This window comes from Eupeodes corollae, chromosome 1, assembly GCF_945859685.1.
Source record: "Eupeodes corollae chromosome 1, idEupCoro1.1, whole genome shotgun sequence".
Classification (NCBI taxonomy): Eukaryota; Metazoa; Arthropoda; class Insecta; order Diptera; family Syrphidae; genus Eupeodes; species Eupeodes corollae.
In genome coordinates, this window is record NC_079147.1 from 53,159,258 (window position 1) to 53,176,354 (window position 17,097).

The window sequence follows — 17,097 nt, forward strand, 5'->3', positions numbered from 1 at the left end:
ACATTTCGTCAAATATGTCGAATTCAGATGATTCTGATATCGAATAAAATCAATTTTATAATGAAAAGTTTGTTGTTTGATCGTAAAAGAAGTTTTCCATATTTTTTATTACGCCAAATAATTTTGCCCACCTAGATTGCTCAAATCGCACACTGTGCGGCGCGCGGCCCGTTGTAATAAATTCACTTATAAATTCAAATCTTGAAGAAGATAGGGCCTTTCATCAAATTTTGTGTGTGTAGCGTGCCCAAAATTGTTCTTTTGCACCACGTTAATGCATGGAGGAGGAATATTTATTTTGGTACAATATAAACGTATAGTACATTAGTTGGGGTAGTTTTCAAAAAAAAGGTTAAAGCCCATTTAAAAATTAATAATATTTTATTTGTACAGCTAACTGGTAAAAATAATATCGAAAAAACTTCTGACAACATTTTTTATCTCAATTAATCTTGGAACATAATTTCAAGATTCCTCTTCTAAACACTAACTTAAAGCGTTTCCATTTGTGTAACAATTGGTTTACAATTTAAAATTACAATCAAACCCCGTAGCGCTTCGTTTAATTTATCATGATTTAATTTTGAAATCTCTTTTACTTTGGTTTGGTAAGACAACTTGTTCTTCTGACTGTAATTGAATAATATCAACTGAAGTCTCGCCTAAGCCGATTGCGATTTCAAAATGAATATCTTTATATATAATAATTTTCAATCACTTAAGGGAATATTACTACCTTTATGTTGTTTAATGTTTAAAAACAGTATAGTTTTAAAAGGGAAATTTTGGTACACATCGGTCTTAAAGTTTTGAATATTAAAATGGAGAGGAAAAAGTACAGTTGGATAAAGCGTTCCATATTCTTGATATGGGACTAAAAAAAGAATTTGTATACTCCTGAAGTCTTGAAAGTTCGAGAGAGGTTAGGAAGTTTGAGAGGTTAAATGCAGCTGGCTATCTCGGTAGAAATTGCCTATAAAAAACCTTGCGGCAGTGTTCGAACTATGTAAAAGCGCGGTTGTATTGCCTATCATTTTTAAAGCTCTCTTTTGATTCCCTCCATTGGACTTAAGGTCATTTCGTAAAACTTCTCATTAATTCAATCAAATATACACAGATTATGGTAACAACTTTATAATTAGTTCAAAAGAATGGATAATGTGACAAAAGCGTTACTTCAATCAAACAAATCTATTCGTCAGGATCTCCTTCGCAGCGTCTACTTGTCAGCACCTACCTGTCATCCCGACTGACAACGAGAAGGAAACGTCATTCTGGTTTTGGATAGCAGGCAGCCTGGTTCGATTTAGATTAAGTACATTTTTAATAACTAAGAATTATTAATAAAGTTTTTGGTTAGTTTGCAACAATAGTTTCACTCAAAAAAAAGAAGTTATACTATCAAAAGACATTAACGAAACATCAACAAGTTTGAATCATTGTTCAAATCAACTAATGACAAAGCTTTTGACATAAATTTGGGAAACTAATTTGTCAATGAAACTGACGTTAAGTTGAAAGCGCTTAATGACAAGCAACCTTGGTTGCAAGTAGGCTTTAGATCAGGTTTCTCAATAACTGGCCATCTGCAGACAACCAGGTTCTCGAAAAGAATGCAATAGAGAAACAAGTACGGTATAGCCCTGAAAGATAACTTAAGATTTTCAATAATAAATAAATTGGGTAGCGCAACAGTCCGTTGTGAACCAGGGCCTAGTGACTTACAACTCGCAACCATTCCTGTGTGCGAGTACTGTTGTCAGGAATAGAACGGACCTACAATTTTAGGCCGAATCCGAACGGCTAATTTGAGAAAGCACTTTTTCATGACAAGAATTACTCTTGAAGAAATTGTCAATTCCAAGGCAGTTTTTTTAAATTAAGTTGGCACAGGCAGGGATTGAACCCCAGACCCCTTGCATTACAGTCCAACGCACTTTTTTTTTTTTTTTTTTTCTTTTTTTCAAATTCATTTTTATTATTCAATCTTAAACCTATCTTAAAGCTAGACAAAAATTCATAAAACTAGCCTAATTATCCATAACTTACAACTAACTTAATGGTCCCATACGGACACTCTAAGCTAAACTATAACACTAATTACTAATGCCTTTCGGCCTTATGATCTATTTTACTTCAACTTAAATCTTATTTGTTTTGTTTTTATTAGAAAATTTTGAAAAAACTAATATCAATAACATTTTTTTTTATTTATTTTTACTTACAAACTACTTAAAATAAGGTCCTTAAATAAAACTTAAAAACTAACTTAAACTACCTATTCTACCTATAAACTACTTAAAACTAGAACAACCACAGCAGCAAATCTACCTATCTCACATTTTTGTTTTTCATATTTCGTTGTCTTTTTTTTTTTTTATTTTTATTTATTTTTTTTTTTTAATGTTTTTTAATGTTTTTTATTTTTTTTTTATTTTTTTTTTGTTTTTTATTTTTTTTTTTTTAATTTTTTTTTTTTTTTCGTGCCACCATGCCTATTCTACTTAAAACTAAACCCTAAACATAAAACAAGTATGTAAGCCGGCCAAGGCTTAAAACCCCATCCCGACTACCCAATATCAAGTGCCGATTGAAGCCACCTGCTTCACCCTATCAGTTCGGTCCCGTTCGGACACAGCCCTACTGAACCGAAGGAGCTCTGCTCCGCCTTGTGCCATGACGTCCCGATTGTACAGGAGTCGCCTATCCACGGTTCTTCGTCTGACGTGGTAGATTAACGGAACTGCCAATCTATCCTGTATCAGACCGCATCTATCTAAAAAGAGGAATGCCTCTGGGGGAATGAAGCCGCTCAAGCGTGCACTCTCAAAATACTCGTCGTTCGGATAGAACGCCCCGAAAATTAAATTGTTGGTCGAAGACATAGCTCTTGCAATGTGACCTCGAACGAGTTTTATCACGAAATTGTCAATTCTGTTGATTCGAGCCCCGTTGTATAGGACCTCGTTGGAATAGTAATGCACATAAGAAGATTCGGCTGTTCGATATAAGCCGGTACAGCGTCGTAAACACTGCCGCTCGAACACCCGAAACTTCTCCATCTGGGAAGGGGCAACGTTGAACCACACAGGACAACCATACACGATCATTGGCCGTATGAGGGCCATGTAGCAAATGACCTTCACTCTGGGGTCAAGCCGACTGCTAAAAAACAGCCGTTTCGTCAGAGCGAAGGCTCCTCTGGCCCTGGTCAGAGCAGCATTTATATGTCTGTCGAAATATAAATACTGATCTAACCAGATACCGAGGTACTTCACTACACTTTTGCTCGCCAATGGCTGCCCGTGAAGATCAACGATGACCATCTTGCGCCAATTCTTACACGTATCCCTCGTGGCCCTAGCCAACGGAGTCCGGAACAGAATTGTCTCTGACTTCTGGACATTTATTTTCAGTTTCCAGTCGTCGCAATATCGCTGAATCTTGTCGAAATCACGCTGCAAGAGAATTCTAATAACCTCAACCTTTCGGGCCGTTCTGTACGCAATTAGATCGTCGGCGTACGCAATTGCCTTTGTAAGACTACCTATCAGATCGCTGGTGTAAATGCTGAAGAGAATCGGCGAATTCACCGCTCCCTGTTGAAGACCATTTTTAATTGAGAATGTTGTGGTAGAAGTTACATTGCCACTTTTGACAACAAACTTTCTACCGTTAAGCATATCATAAAGTATATACAACAATGGCTTGCTAATGCCAAGCCTGCTCAATTTTAGGTAAAGACCCTCTAACCATACGGTGTCAAAGGCCTTTTCCAAATCAACCAGAACAGCACCTGTGCATTGTTGTTTTGATTTATTCCATTGGATATCAGAAACGAGTTTAGACGCAGCATGAATTGTGTCATGACCCGCCTTGAACCCGAACTGTTTATCCGGAATTATTTTGTTGTCCGCAGCCCACTTAGTCAGAGCCCTATTAATGATTTTTTCGAAAACTTTGCTGATGCTCGGAAGAAGACTTATCGACCGAAGATTTGACGGGTTGGAGTTGTCCTTTCCCTTTTTCGGGAGAGGATGAACCACAGCGGTCTTCCAATGCACTGGATAATATGCATTATTCAGTGCATTGTTGAAGAGTGTGGTGTAAATGTCAATTGCTTCCGTCGGTAAATGTCTTAGCACAACGTTGGATATACCATCGATACCTGCTGACTTTTTGTTTTTTATTGAGTTGAAGATGAGCTGAAGCTCAACCTTCGTCACTAACAAGGGACTTGGTCCCGTTTGCTCGGCGATTATGGCATTTGCCAAGGAATCGTCATTGAACCGCATGAAACCGCGGTTCTCAGATCGCCAATGTGTGATATCATTACGGAGGTAAAAGTGATTAAGTAGGGCTCTGTTTTCCAGGTCGTGGTTGGGGCGAATGCTTACATTCACCTTGTACACTTGCTGGAAGGCAGCTCCCACCGCCTCCACTTTTTCCTTCGGATCTTCAATTATGTAAAAGTCATCGTCAAAGATGGCTTCCTCTGGATCTATTTGCGCAGTCATGAGTACGTCTCTGTTCTCTTCAGTTCTTTGGAGTTTAAGACACGGAAGGTCATTATCGTTTTTCTTCCTGAATATCTTGTTGATTTTGGGGAACATACTAGGGTCACTCGAATTAACTGACCGGATCTTGCGGTCCCAGTACTTGTTAATTGATAACCTGTAGTTCTCCTTAATCAACAGATTGACATTTTTTATTGACGATTTCAGTGTCCTAACCTCCAAGTCGCGTGGGTCTGTAAGTCGTCTGTACAAGTTTTTGAGTCTTGTCAGTAAGCCACTCTTGTGCGTACGTAGTGCGTCAATTGTCGCGTTTCTGTAAGCGTCCATTTGGTCCCGTTCTTTGTACTTTGGGATTGTCCGTTCCATCGGTCGTTTTATTGTTTCGTCCATCTGTTGTAAGTGTCGATTTTTGTATTTGTCAGGTTTCTGTTGTTTGGTGGGGCTATGTCACTCGAACGAAGTTCTCTCGCTAGGGCATTGGTGAAACGAGGCCACCGCATCTTACTGTAATTGTAAGAATGCGTTGGAACGTATTCCTCCAACTCCACGCGTTCGTTCGGAATCTGCATTACAGCAGCCAGTCCGCAGTGATCACTGTCGTACTCGACTGTCTGTAAGCAGTTTCGCGGGTGATTACCCACTTTGTCTGTAACTGTCAGTCTGGTGTCGTACAGCAAAAGGTCCAGAAAGGAGCCGCTTCTTGGATACGATGGCCTTTCAGTAGCCAGCAGGTCGACGCCATATTCAACGCTGTAAAGATTCATCAAATTGAAAAGATGATCACCTCTGGGATTACTATGTTGATTTCCCCAATCTTCATGTTTTGCGTTCAAATCACCGGCCAAGATGAAATAGTTTTCTTCCAAGCTCAGTTTCAGTTCCCTAAAAAGAATCTCGAGTTCTGAAGCAAAGTAAGTAACCTGCGGAGCTCCAGCCGCATAAGCCGCAATCATATACATCCTCTTCCCTTGAGTGAGAGAGATGCATACAACGCAAACTTCTAGCGTCTTGAGCTTTCGCAATTCATTGTTGTATATGACTTTATAATTAATGCCTTTTCGTATAAAGAGAGCGACACCACCCCCTTGAGTGGAGTCGGGCCGGTCTCTTCTTACGATATTGTAATTTTTATGAGTCAATTTGTGTTTGTGGTTTAGCTTAGTTTCGCTAGCCATAAACACATCGGGACTGTAGTCTTTCAACAATTGGAACATATTGGCTCTTCGTTCAATCCTAATCAGTGAATTTACATTCACAGCTAGGACTTTTAGGCGCGTCTCCGGCAGCGCGCCCATTATGGTCTAAATTGCGCCAGGCCAGGCAACAAAGAGTAGAGATGATCTACCCTTTTGCCTTGCTCCTTTATCTGACTTTGCAGTCCTGTTAGTTGACCTTGAATGCTCAACAACAAGGCTACAATGTCAGGCTGCACCTCTGGTGCCTTAGGCACAGTGGCCTTGGGGGCAACCGTTGGTGGAGCCTGTCTCGTATTCCCATTCCCTGACACCATTTGGGCGTAAGAGAATTTGGGATCCACGAATTTTTGTGTTGGAGCCTGTCGAACTGTTCGACTTTTTTCGGCTTTTTGACTGGCCTGTTTTTGCTTCATTTGTTGGACCTTAGGGCAACCCCTATAGTTAGCCGGGTGCCCTTGGTTTCCACAAAGGACACACTTGAGCAGGGTCAAATCCTCAACCCGCTCATTCCCCAGCTTACATTCTCCTACTTTGTGGGTTTCTCCGCACCTGACACAACGCAACTGCATATTGCAGTTGGCATTGGCATGGCCAAACCTCTGGCAGTTAGTACATTGTAAAATGCCGTCGTGCCTTTTTAATGTATCCCAGCGTGCAGTTTGATAGTCGAGAGATTTGATTTTCTTCACACTATCGAAACTGCTTTGGGGCGATAATGTTACCAGGAACATTGGCAGCCTATAACCCTCTCGCCTGGACTTCACCGTAGTGAACGGCTTGACCCCGATAAAATCGAGATCGTCCGTGGCTTTTTGACGGAGCTCAGCTAAGAGCTCCTCTGGTTCCGTGCAGGAACTTATGCCCTTCAGAAGGACCGTCTGGACTTTTTCGCTCTTAGGCGTATAGCTGAAGAACTCAGCGGTGGCCTGTTTGAGCACTTCTTTAAGTAGTTTGTATTCGGCCAGTGAGAAGCACTGTACCGAATACCGCTTTTCTTTTTCATTTAAAATATTAATTAAAAATTTGCCCTTAGTGGCCGACTTACATACCTGTTTCAGGTCCTGCAGGTCAACCCGGTAGGTCCTTATTGGTGGCACCTTCTCTTTTTTGGGCTGTGGTTGTTGCTGGTGTTGCTGCTTCTGTTTTTGCTGCTGTTCCTGCTGCTGTTGTTTCTGCTGCTGCTGTTTCTGCTGCTGCTGTTTCTGCTGCTGCTGTTGTTGCTGCTCCAATGCTTTAGTTGAGGTCGATGGGCCCTCAACATTTGGGCCTGTCACTGCTGATGGCGGTTTTTTCTTTTGCTCCGCTCCTGTGTTTTTGGTAGCGGGCTTGGTTTGTGGTTGGTTTTGCTGCTGAGGTTGTTGTTGCTGTTGTTTTTGCTGCAGTTGTTTTTGCTGCAGTTGTTTTTGTTGCCGTTGAGCTGCCTCTTGTTGTCGGCGCGCCTCTTGTTTTAATTTTAACTGGCTGAGGAGGGGCTCCATTTCCTCCTTGAGCTTTTTGAGGTTTTCCTCAAATTGGCTTATTTTTGCTTGTTTGGCTTGCAGGGCCTTTACAAGCGTTGTCTCCTCTTGGAGGTCCGCCTCTACCTCCAAAGCCTTCGTTGTCGGCGGGACTGGCTCTGGCTCCGATATGATTAAATGCATATTCGGAGACCTGAAGAGCCCCTCTCCACCTTCGGAAACATACTCTGTTTTCTCAGACTCGGCGTAGTCTGAGAACTCACTTTCGGTGGTAATTCCTCCTTTACCACCCTCCATCTCTTTCCTCATATCCCGCCGTTTAGCGGAGTTGGCCCTCTCCACTTTATTTGGGCTATGCTTCTTGATTTTTCTTTTTTTGGTTGTTGTTACTTTCATCCATTGGTCAGATGCCTGACCTGATGTTGTTGCAGTTACTTGCGGTACCGCTGCTGGCACCACCGCAGCATCGAACGATGTGTTGGCAGAGGTATCTTTCGATACCCCTGCTCTTTTCTCCTTCTCCATCTCCTTTTCTTCCCAACAGATAAAATCGACAATTTCTCTGTTGTGAAAAAAAGCAATTAAATTTTTCGTTGCCTCCGGCTGGGAATCGAACCCACGACCCTTGGATCTGCTTCCGGACGCCACCTCCACTAAGCTATCGATTGTTAATTTCTTTGGTGGCAAACTGCCAACTTTACTTTTTAATTATATCTTGCACTAATTTAACTTTGAAATAAAATATGAAATACACTTCTTTACACTTTGGAAGTCAAAGAACGACTGACAGTCCAACGCACTAACCATCATGCCACGGGTACTACAATAATGACCGCAATCTAAAAAAAATATTACATATTCCTGGAAAATGATAAACAAGACTATGCCGGAGACTGCGGTGTACTTGGGAAAGTTAAAATCGTTTGATCAATGAGTAGATAAGGAAATAAACAAACGAATATTGAAATCAATCTTGTATAGTGACATAAGATAATACGTTATAGAAAAGATTCTCTTAAACATACGCCCAATACAGAGAATAAGCAACTGAGAAATGAAAAGAAGAACAAACACAGTTGACACAATACACCGAATAAAACAATTATTAATGGAGCTGGGTAGGACACATCGTACCCTCTCAGCAATTTTATCGTAATCGACATTTTCAATTAATAGGAAACTGTTAATACATGAAGCCTTCATGACTATTGTCATATCTTAGCTTAAGCAAGATTTACACACCGATCGAGACACCGACACAGAAAAATCAAAAACTTTTGATTTTACTCTCTTTCTGTGTCTAACACCGGAGATAAGTGTCTGCTTTGGCCCACATACAACACACAATATCTGCACACAGAAACAATTGTGATGTCTATGGGTTGCTTTACGATTCAATTTTAGAGCTTTCGATAATTTGGCCGAAAATATCGGTTTTCGCGGAAATATCAAGTTTTCGTAAACCACAAGTTTTATATAAAACCTCTCGAAAACTAGTTGCAATTCAAAGTTGAACTAAACAAACAAACCTTTCGAAACATTCAGCGCTCAAGTTAATGGAAACAAAACAGCTGATGGCTGTTGTCAAAACAAATATTTAATTTTGAAATAAATTTGGTCATGGTAAGCAATATTATTTATACATTTTCCTCACAAAATAAGAATTATTGCTTTTTGTTTTTTATTTACAGAATATTGAAAATTTTCCAAAGTCGAGAATAAAAGCCCCGGTGACTATTTGCGGCTCTGGAGGTTCTTTTATGATCCTCCAGAGTTTCAAACGCTCTTTGTTAAGCGAGGAACTGGAATTCACTATGGCTACTGGCGTGACGACCCCAAGGAAAGACTTGCTCATAGTTTGTAATGACGTTACCAAGGGATGCGTCTTCGAACTCGTCGCCACAAATATGTTCGACGCATACGCTTACTACCTGGAGAAAGATTTTCCGGTAACTCCGTTAAATCACAAGGATTTGGGAGATATGAGAAAGGTGACAAGTTCATTTGTGGAGGAGAATAAGTATGAAAGAAAATCTCTGGTGGAGGATAAGTCGCAGCGGGCTAGGAAAACTTGCGAAAAAACATTCCACAATGTGGGAATCGTTGAAGTGAACAAAGAGGATAGCTGCAGCCAAGCGAACTTCTGGTTCTTGTTGGTTTATGTCGTGAGCCCATTTCACCCGTCCCCAGAACTTCAGTTGAAACTCGAACTAGTGTTACGGCCTTGTCTGCGCCTTATCACAGGAAAGGATTATAGACTCAAGGGTGTTTACGGCAAAGAAAAATCCTTAGGAGAATGTTTGCACTTCAATAATTTTCAAAAAATTGAATCTTGAGAGAATACATACCATATAGAACATCTTATCTGTGTGAAAGGAAGTACTTGGATATTTTCATTTTATCCGCATCCGAGACAGTAGGTGGTGATATACTGGGAGTTTTTTGTATGTTCGTATCAAAACGTTTGCTAAACCACTCAATGACGAGATCTCATTCGTTCTTTTGGAGCTCTAATAAATCTTTACCTTCCTGAAAATCAGCTTGATAATTACCTACATAAAGCTATAGTTTATATCTTGCATATCCAGATCTTTTAGTTCATTGCAGAGTATATCGAAAGTTCTGCGGACTTCGGAAGGCATACATAAAAGGCGCGCGTTAAATGAAGCGCGCTCTCTTTTTTTTCCTGGCAGATCCCTAGCAGCTAGCACACTTCCGTAACATCAATCGTACAAACCATTATTACAATTTATCCATTCAAAAAATATACCTCTCAGGAACCAAAAGCTTTGAAATAAAATGTATCTTGAAGATATAAATTGTTTAATTTATTTTCAAGTGTTCTTTCTTTCTTCGATTCTTACGTTCTCGGCGGCATTTTCTTGACATTTCTATAACAAATTTTCAGCATTGGAACGTACAAAAATACACTCACTAATCTAAACTTTAATTATGTACTTTTATTTGAGGGAGGTTTTTATTCTGAGCCATTTCATAAGACCTTATCTAATTTTACAAAAGTTAAAGAATCTTAACTAAACCAGGAGAAATGTTATTATATGGCAAGTGACATATTAAACTGCACTCTATTAACCCGAACTTACTTAGAAATTTAATAAAAAAAAGTATTTTTTACGAAAAACAATCAATAAAGTGATAGCAGTTTAGACTAGAGCTTGCTTTATTATATTTACAGAGAACGACTGTTGAACAAAATAACTTAGTCAATTTGAATGCAGGTGTGCAAGATATTCTAAATGCTCTGAGCTAAAAGGAATGGCATATTTTATTTGACAACTCGAAATTTGCTCGCAAAATTTAAAAAAAAAAGTAACTACTATGTATAAATAAAATCTTATATATAAAATTACTCACTTGAATCCATTTAGCAGTCGAATTAATAAGAAAAACAAAAAATGCTGCGAAAACGACGAAATTAGTCCACAAAGAGCATCGCCGAGCAGCGTTGCAATCAGCACCTTCTTTCGTCCCTTCGTATCGGCCAAACAGCCCCAGAAATACGACCCAACCAACATGCCCAACATCGGCGATGCTGTCAGCCATCCCTTATCCGATGATGTCATTTGAAAATCACAGGTTGCTACCGGAAGGACGAACGATATAATTGTCACACCAATTGCCGTATTCATATAGATAAGGCCACATAATGCCAGCAAATTATAATGGAACTTTCCAAATCCTGTATGGAGCAGAGCTTGTTCGTAATCGGTAACAGTGTCGTCCATAAAGTCCAGCCCCGAAACACATCCTCTAAGGCAGTTCGCCTTGCCGAGGATCTCACCTGCATTACGTTCTTTACCCATTTCGCCGCAGTGGTAATTGTGGTATTGTACGTCCGCACTGACAGGTTAGGGTTTGGTATTTTTGACTCCGTGCTGACTTGTCATAGACTCCTCGTTCCTTTTGGGAAAAATTAAGTTCCCCTTATGGAACTATATGACCTCTTTTTTTGTTTTTTTTTTTCTTTTTGTATGAAAAGTTTAATAATGTCCTTGACCTTTATTCTCTTGAGTTTAGTGCTCTTTCCGATGAATGAACGGCAGCGTGTATAGCTCAGTTAGCTCAGTTATGAGCTTATACCTATCGTTGAGCAATCTGAAAGAGAAATTAAAAGTTCTTGTTTAATGTTTTGAGCTGAGTATAAAGTATATCCTTATTTTCAATTACGTAAGGTCATTTTATTATTCCTTTTTCCAATGAAGAGCTAAAACAAAAGTCTAGTCTAGCTCATCACTTTGAAAACAAATTATGCAGCTAATTAGGTGTGTCAACAAGAAAAGTAGTAAAACCGAAGCGCCCACCATATGAGGGTAAGGACGAGGACAGTGAGGACCAAGCAAGGACCCAAGGGATAATCATTTCATTGTTTTTATACTATCTCTCTCAAGACCTATTAAAGTCTATTTTTAGAAAAGTTCGCTCGTTTTTCGTTTTGCCTATAGAGGGTGTGGAATGTGGTATGTATATGGATGGTGTGTTTCGTTTTGAGGTAATTTGCAAGCTAGCTGTGTATAAGTTTGATGAAATTCGTCTTTGTTATTGGTGTAAAAATAACTTAACTAATCTAAATTAATTGAAGGATGGACGAAGAATATGTTTAACCTCTGACCCATCACATGGCTCGCACGATGAGTGATGTTTTTTTTTTTTGAAAAGAATCAAATATCCGTGAGAATTAGGTTAAACGTATAAAAAGATTATTCATTTTTGACTTTCGATTCCATTGTCGAACTGTGAAACGTGTGTTTATGATTTAGGGTATTTACGGATTAGATAAGTCGTATTAGATTATGGTATGATGCAATTAATTTGCGTATCCAATTTAGCCACAACTTTAGGCTTACTTTGAGGTTTTATAAGTCGAAATAGTACTTAATGTTATCGATTGAATTAAGGGCATGTCGCATGCAAAAAAATTGATTGGTGCTTTGCGCTTAGCTTTGTAGCGTTCACATTTTTTTAAATATTTAAACGAAATAAACGGGTTTTGATTGAAAATATATTGGGCTAAATATGTATAAAGGAATAAAAAATTTAAAAAATTGTTTGTTCCTTAACAGCACTAGAATCACTAAAAAATCATTAAATTCAGGTAGTTACTTGCGAAAATCAATGGGGCAGTGTGTAAAATATAATTTTTTATTTTTTTTATATTTTTTTCCAAAAAACAATAAATTTTTATAAATAGTATCGATTTTCTTTTTTTTTTTAATTTATTTATTTATTCCAAGAAAAATTGTAGAAAACTATGAAAAATAGGGCAAATTTGCATTGTGGCATAGGTGCAATATTTAATAAAACTTCCAAAGTATAACAGCTAGCTAAGTCAATTTAACTTTTTTTCAAATTCTAAATATATGTTCAGATATTTGCTTTCAAATTTTTTTTTTTTAAAATAGTTATAGTAACTTTTTTAGACAAAAAATCCAAAATGCATTCTTTTTTTTCCAATATTTTTTGCGAATTCATGGGGCGAGCTGATTTTTATTTTTTTAGTTTTAATTTTTTTTTTAAAAAAAAGGACCATATATATTACTCTTACTATCGATTTTGAAAAAAAAAAATATTTGTCGCAACATAATTAAAAATGCATTTCAATATAACAACATTTGTGGTGCAATTGTGAGGGATCGGGAGCTTATATAATTCCAAAATATTTTTTTTATTTTTTTTTGGCATTTTGTTTATTCTATTTAAAAAAGTAAAAAGTTCTTGCGTCTACTGTTTATTTAATTTAATTTTTATAAAAGAGGTCTATTTTGCATTTTTTAACAACAAATTTCTTTGTAAACGCACACAATGAAGTTTCCAGTTCCCAAGAATGCCACTGCATCTCAGCGCTCAAGAAGAGAATTCTTTGCAAAAGAATTTCGCCCGCCCATCCTCTCTCAGATTTTTTTTTTGTTGTTGGTCTCATGGCTCATTTAGTTTTTGTATTCTTTGTTTTGCTTGCGGTATACAATAACAGAAAATACAACAAAAAAAAGACTTTTCTTAGAAATATTTTTTTTTTCTAGTATGTGGTATGATGTAAGGTCATGGACTCCTGATTTGGGTGTTACGTAGTCAATCGTATACGCAGAATTTGATTTTTGGTTCAACTTTCGGCAAGTTTTGTGGTTGCACATTGTAGTGTAGGTATAAAGAAGGGTAAAGAGGTATTGTAGGTATCGTGAATTCGCTGTCATATATTTTGTTTTCTTGATTTTTTTTGCGTACTATCACTCCTGGGTATTGCATTTTTTTAACTTCCCATACGAAGTTATTATAATGGGTCCGATTTGTCAAATTGAAAATTTTGACATTTCTCGACGTTTCAAGGTCCCTAGAGTCGAAATAAAAGATTTTTAGAAAGATGTCTGTGCGTGCGTGTGTACGTACGTTCATACGTCCGTACGTCCGTACGTTCGCTACGTTTTTTTCGTCGTCCATAGCTCAAGAACCAGAAGAGATATCGACTTCAAATAAATTTTGCTATACAGATAATAAGGCAGAAAGATGCAGAAAGGGCTAACCTAAATAAGACTTGAATTAAATTTTATATAATATATTGTAACGTGATAGCAACCAAGTATATTTTTTGAAAAAAATCCATTTAACGGTATTTTTATAAATCAAAAAACTGAAAAAAAAATGTGTCACCTACAAAATTTTACGACTTAAATATGATTTCATCTCCAAAACAATTTTGTGCAACGAAAAATAACGTTTTTGAAAGTTGATAAAATTTTGAGAAAAATCGAATTGACAGTTTTTTTTATACAAAATAAAAATCTAAAAAAACTTTACTCAAAGTTGGTAAAAATTGAATATCGATTCAAATATCTTTTCAAAAAGTTGAAATTTAGGCTTCAAACTAATTTTATCTTATAAGAAATATTATTTTGAACATTCAGTCAAATTTTGAACAAAATCAAATTGACAGTTTTTGTACAAAAAATTAAAAACCTAAAAAAAAATTTAACAAAAGTTGGTAAAAATTGATTTTCACCTCAAATATCTTTTCAAAAATTTGAAATATTGGATTCAAAATAATTTTATCTTATATGAAATATTGTTTTCAACATTTGATAGAAATGTGAAGAAAATCTCATTGACAGTTTTTTTTACAAAAAATAAAACTCAAAAAAAAAAAAAAACAATACTAAAACTTGGTAAACATTTACTTTCGACTCAAATAGCTTTTCAAAAATTAAAAATATTGGCTTCAAACCTTTTTTTATTTCACAGAAAATATTGTTTTCGATATTTAGTGATTTTTATATAAAAATCCAACAATCCGTTTTTTCATAAAAAAAAAATCTATAAAAAATAGTACGCAAATTTGGTCAAAATTGATACGAGTACATATAGACAAACTTTTAAGCAAGACAAATCGACAGACGTGATGGGGAGTTATCAGTGTGCACAATCCTGTCAAACTATTTCAAAAAAGATGCTGGGATGTGACCCACACTTATAACTTCCCATCCCGTCTGTCAATTTGTCTTGCTTAAAAGTTTGTCTATATGTACTCGTATCAATTTTGACCAAATTTGCGTACTATTTTTTATAGATTTTTTTTTTATGAAATAACGGATTGTTGGATTTTTATATAAAAATCACTGAATATCGAAAACAATATTTTCTGTAAAATAAAATAAGTTTGAAGCCAATATTTTTAATTTTTGAAAAGCTATTTGAGTCGAAAGTAAATGTTTACCAAGTTTTAGTATCGTTTTTTTTAGAGTTTTATTTTTTGTAAAAAAACTGTCAATTCGATTTTCTTCAAAATTCTATCGAATGTTGAAAACAATATTTTCTATAAGATTTGAAGCCAATATTTTATAGTTTTGAAAAGATATTTGAGTCGAAAATCAATTTTTACCAACTTTTATAAATTTTTTTTTAAGGTTTTTATTTTTTGTAAAAAAACTGTCAATTCGATTTTTCTTAACATCTTTCAGAATGCTTAAAACAATATTTCTTATAAGATAAAATAAGTTTGAAGTCTAATTTTCAAGTTTTTGAATAGATATTTGAATCCATATTCAATTTTTACCAACTTTTGTTAATTTTTGTTCGGTTTTTAATTTTTTATAAGAAAACTGTCAATTCGATTTTGTTCAAAATTTTACTGAATGTTGACAACAAGAATTTTTGAAAGATAAAAGTAAATTAAAGCCAATATCTCAAAGTTTTGAAAAGATATTTGAGTCGAAAATTAATTTCTACCAACTTTTATTAATTTTTTTTTAGGTTTTTATTTTTTGTAAAAAAACTGTCAATTCGATTTTTCTCAAAATTTTATTGAATGTTGAAAACAATATTTCTTATAAGATAAAATAAGCTTGAAGCCTAGATTTCAAGTTTTTGAAAAGATATTTGAATCAATATTTAATTTTTTTTCGAACTTTGAGTAATGTTTTTTTAGATTTTTATTTTTTATAAAAAAAACTGTCAATTCGATTTTTCTCAAAATTTGATCAGATTTTAAAAACATTATTCTCCGTTGCTCAAAATTGTTTGGAGATGAAATCATATGTTAGTCGTTAAATTTAGGAGGTGACAAATTTTTTTTTCAGTTATTTTGATTTAGAAAAAAAACCGTTAGATAGATTTTTTTCAAAAAATATACTTGTTTGGTATCACGTTTCAGTTTATTATATAAAATTTAATTCAAGTCTCTAGTGTCTTTGGTTCGTAAGATATTTAGGGTTAACCAAAATTTTCACCTTTTTTTTAAACTGCTATGGTAAAAAAACCACCCACGCAATTTTCTTGAGAGCCCTTTCTGCATCTTTCTGGCTTATTATCTGTATAACAAAATTTATTTGAAGTCGATATCTCTTCTGGTTCTTGAGCTATGGACGACGAAAAAAACGTCGCGAACGTACGTACACACGCACGCACAGACATCTTTCTAAAAATCTTTTATTTCGACTCTAGGGACCTTGAAACGTCGAGAAATGTCAAAATTTTCAATTTGACAAATCGGACCCATTACAATAACTTCCTATGGGAAGTAAAAAAATATTAAAATAAAATAGGTATTTTCAATAATTAGAAAATGTCGACCAAAAAAAGAAATTCAAGAAAAAAACATCTCCTTCGATAGCAAAATACCTACTTGCTTTATAAAATTCGAACCATATGCAAAAGACAACAACAAATCTACCTAACTAGACATACCAAAAAAAACCGGTTTATCATGCAACATTGTTCTATTTCTTATTTCTTTGATTGGCTGCTTGTGCGGAAATATATCCCTCGCTCTGAGAGACAAAAAAGATCAAGAGGCAAATATAGAGTAATTGGAAATTCAAATTTTGAATTTGATAATGAAGAGAGTAACGATATTTCACTAATACATTCAAATTCATTTACATGAGTTCTGAGTTCGCTTCTGCGGGAGACATACCCTTAACAGGTCAGGCAAATATATCAAAAAGCATCCAAAAACCAAGATATAACCCAACTTCCCATCTTAAAACCTATAGATAGTATAAATAATACTAATAACATGAATCCCAAATCGGATTTATGGCGCAACTTCAGTCTTTCCAAAACCTTAGGTCACCCTAAAATTATTTTGGACATTTTTGCATTCCTTTTGGTGACTTTGGCAGTGCATTTTTTTAGACTAACTGAAAACTTAATTCCCTCATCTCCAATCTAAAGTAAATTAAACTTATTTAATTTTAGGTGAATACTGAACATCATGTTACGCCTAACGTCAACTTCATTTTAAATAACAAGCCTGATCAAAGGGCAGTCAAGATCATAGGTGCAACACCCTTTTTAGACTCAGCTGACGTTCCACCACCCTCCTTATTTCAGAAATAAAATAGTCAAGCACTTCAAAATTACAATACTTAAAAAGGTTACTTATACACACTCAAAATAATTTTTCTTTATAGGACGAGC

General features: G+C 35.9%; 1 protein-coding gene across 2 annotated transcripts in view; it reads right to left on the bottom strand.

Moving 5' to 3' along the window:
• LOC129938570 (synaptic vesicle glycoprotein 2B-like) overlaps positions 1-17,097 on the bottom strand; it is an 83,125-nt gene that overhangs the window by 18,120 nt on the left and 47,908 nt on the right. For both annotated transcript variants that reach the window (XM_056046209.1, XM_056046208.1), the window contains exon 2: positions 10,546-11,286. In XM_056046209.1, coding sequence (XP_055902184.1) covers positions 10,546-10,994 — 449 coding nt within the window. In that variant the 5' untranslated portion in view covers positions 10,995-11,286. The remainder of the gene's footprint in view (positions 1-10,545; positions 11,287-17,097) is intronic.